At 39.4% G+C, this 3,517-nt stretch overlaps 1 protein-coding gene across 1 annotated transcript; it reads right to left on the bottom strand.

The window, feature by feature from the left end:
• Window positions 1–208: 208 nt before the first annotated feature.
• Window positions 209–1,222, bottom strand: LOC149043747 (uncharacterized). The gene has a single exon (XM_089210612.1). The coding sequence runs from the start codon at window positions 1,220–1,222 to the stop codon at window positions 332–334; it is 891 nt and encodes a 296-aa protein (XP_089066738.1). The 3' UTR covers window positions 209–331.
• Window positions 1,223–3,517: the final 2,295 nt, after the last annotated feature.

Raw genomic sequence — 3,517 nt, 5'->3', positions numbered from 1 at the left:
TACTTCACTTAATAAGAAGTTCAGCAATTTTTCAAAAGTGTTAACTTCATATATATCCTTTATTGCTTTAATAAACAATGGGTGTATACAAACTTATTAAAAACTCAAAAATATAAAAATCGAGAGTAGAGTTGCGTGGCTTTTCATTTTCCGGGAAAAAACAATCTAGCACTTGATCAGCAGGGATTTGCTAAAGCAAAGGCATAGAAAAAACCAGGAAAGATTTATTACTCGACGTTTCGGGGTCATCGTGACTCCATTATCAAGAGACTAGTTTAAAAACATGCAAATAAGGAAAGGTACAAGAATAGCATAAATTAGAATGAACGGCTTAAACAAACACCTTTGCGCGGATGGAATCCGTTTGCACGTTCAGTGTTGGCTTACGCATGCGAATATACAACATTTCATTAACAAGGCAATCAAATTTGCCGTTACATTTCGCGATGACGTTGAATTGCTCGATCAAGCGTTCAGGTATTTCACTATTGTGCTGGAGGTGGTAGTGTTTGTAGATAGAAGATGATTTCCTTTTGTGCCCTTCTACGCGATCGTGTAAGTGACCACGAGTATAGCCCACATACCCTGCATCACACAGGTTACATTTAAATTCATAAACGATACATTGTTGGTTAACAATAGGGGGCTTAATTTCGCGTTGCTTAAGCTGTTGATCGAGCTTAGGGCTAACGAACACTGGTTGGACAGTCACGCTTAACTTCGAGCTTAGACTGTTCAGTTGTTGTTTAACATGATTAGCTGACGACTGGTCCTTGAAGGGTAACACTAATCTCACAATCTCCGATGGTACGTCTGGTGATGGACAGGGCTCTGCAGATGAAATCCTTCTCTCAACGAACCGCTTGATTGTAGTTTCAACCAGTGGCTTTGGGTATTTCAAGTTATGAAAAACCCTTCTAAGGCGGTCACATTCCTCGGAGAAGAAAGACCAGTTAGAAGATAATCGATAAGCGCGATCCACCATGGTGTTAACTAGGCTGCGCTTGTGCTTAATGTCAACATGACTCTGGAAATGCAGAAGGAGACCCGTGTTGGTTCTTTTGATGTAGACCTTGCTCTCAATCTTTGGTGCACGGTTAAGCAGTTCAGTTCCTAGAAAGGGAAGGGATCCTTCCCGTTCGACTTCCATGGTAAACCGGAGGGAGGGATGGGTAGAGTTAAGGGTGTCTAGAAACTGGCCAGCGGTCACCCTATCAGGCATTTGACGGTGCTTTATATGAGCAGACAGATGGAGTCGCTATGGGTTCTCCCCTTGGACCGTTGCTGGCTAACGTCTTCATGTGCTCGATTGAGGAAAACCTCGAACAACACGGTCAACTTCCGCGCTATTACCGGAGGTACGTCGATGAGTTCTGGTTTGGGTTTGGGTTTGGGTTCGATCAAATTCTTGATCCACATATTTTTTTTAATCACGTGGAATTCAACGTCTCCCCTTTACTTTCTTTGGCTACTCAGGTTTTCTGATGGGGTCAATTTTTTAAATCCAATTGACAGAATGAACCGATAGGAATCTAGAGGTAACATTTCATCTGTACAAGCTCATTGGTCAAGTCGTGCGGTAAATTATTCCATAGGTTCCTGTTTCTGACTTGGTGGATACGAGATTGGTATAGCCAGTTCATATCAGGCGCGGGCTCATGGAACAACTGTTAAATATAGTGCACATATTATAATAAGTATATACAGTAATTGTACGAAAGACAAAGGTTCTTTGATTACGGCTTACGTCCATTTCTTAGGCAAGACCACTGAACTAAGAAAAATGCGGGGACTTCGATTCATTAACCGGTTCTAGGCGTTCATTTAGTAAAACAGAACGAAATAAATGAACTGCGCGATGGTACCAACAAAACAGTAAGCGACCCAACCCACCCCTCCCCCGTTTTTTTCACTCAGCTGCTATCATCGCATCATTTACTATAATTACACTTTGCATTTGCAGGAATTGTATGTGAAAAGTTAAGTGGTTTTTTCAAAGACAATACTCTGGACGCCAGTAATAGCAATGTACACTGTATGTCCCGTTACAAATCCATTTATTTCCTCTTTCGTGACAAGCGCAGTTTACGTGACGATAACTACCAATAATTCCCAGAGCACTAACTTTTGTTGACTGTTCCAAAATTGTATGGTCAGCACCCGTTCTTATTATTTTATTTTTTTATCCTCTCCAGGCTACTCGAGAGAGCACTAGTGATTTAATAAACATCTCCAGGGGTAAAACCTGTGCATTTTAATGGTAGGTGTTAAAATATTATCACACTTTCGCGACATGCTCCTGATTGTGGCGACAAATCCAAGGAGATAAAGTTATTTACCTGCACAAATCAGATCTTAAAATTTAGCTTCTTGTGGTCTTACCATACCATGTATTTCACAATTTCTCTACATTTCGTTTCCCGTAGAAAAGTTAGGAAATAGTCATTTCCCTCTGGGCAAAAATCTTCAAAATTTTATATACAATTTTCAGCAAATTCATCTCTCAAAGCTAAGACGATTGCACAAGTAATGTGCCAATTATAATTTTTATTAGGATAAGGCTAATTTTTAATTAATAATACTTTCAGTGTAAAAGTATTTCGAGTTAGTATCGCAGGTAGATGCGGTCTTAGGGAAAGCAGTTTATGCGCCGGATAGCTTTCCTAAAACCAAGCGGGTTTTGCGGCAAAACAATTTTTTAACAATTTACTAAAACTGCAGACAACTACGGCACACAGAACGAGATCTCATCAATCTAGTTAATTGGATATTTTACGCACTATCCTGCCTTTCATAATTGAGTCAGAAAATAAACTGAACTCCAACGCTTGTGTCGAGCATGCGTGTAAGTGCTAAACATCTAAAAGAGAAAATGAGAGTATACTTTATCGGTAAACTGATAAAAGCGTTACAGCGTTTAAGAATATAAAATCAATTGAGTTATAACGTTCCGGCCTAATTGCTTAACACAAAATGGCTTTTTCTACCAAGTAAGCGTGTGAGGAAAAGATGATTCAGCCCTGAAACTTGTTGTGGCAAAGTGTTCAAACTGTTAGCCGGTCATATACCGCGGAAATCTATCTAACTACACCATTAAATCCTCGACGTTTGCATACAACTGCTTGTCGTACATTGTCATGTTGATCAACTTCTGCAGAAAAGAATAATATAATAATTGGCATCATTAAAAAAGTGTTCCTCTTACGTTATAAGCGTTTATCCTCCCAAGTGGTCAGCTTTTCACACCAAAACAAATTCAAGAAAGTATTTTATGGTGTCGTTTGCTGCTCTTTGTGCGTCTCAATACAATTTTGCAATAATCCTACCATATTTTAAATAACCATAATGAGTCAATTGTCGCAAGGACATTCTAGTTCGCTTCCTCCTTGTTTTTAGTGGAGTGCTAGCTTCAGTGACATAACAAGAAGATGCAATCCCAACTTCGTAAAAAGTACGCTATCTAAGCTAAACGCTATTAAGTTTAAAACCCTAATTAGCTAAGCCTAAGTTAGTCGGT

This window comes from Pocillopora damicornis, chromosome 6 (assembly GCF_964200805.1).
Source record: "Pocillopora damicornis chromosome 6, jaPocDami1.2, whole genome shotgun sequence".
NCBI lineage: Eukaryota > Metazoa > Cnidaria > Anthozoa > Scleractinia > Pocilloporidae > Pocillopora > Pocillopora damicornis.
The sequence above is the reverse complement of the archived record's forward strand: the minus strand, read 5'-3'. Positions and strand labels throughout refer to the sequence as shown.

What these genes read in the sequence shown, in the direction of transcription:
- LOC149043747 (XM_089210612.1), bottom strand. Translation starts at nt 1,222, where the DNA reads ATGCCTGATAGGGTGACCGCTGGCCAGTTTCTAGACACCCTTAACTCT.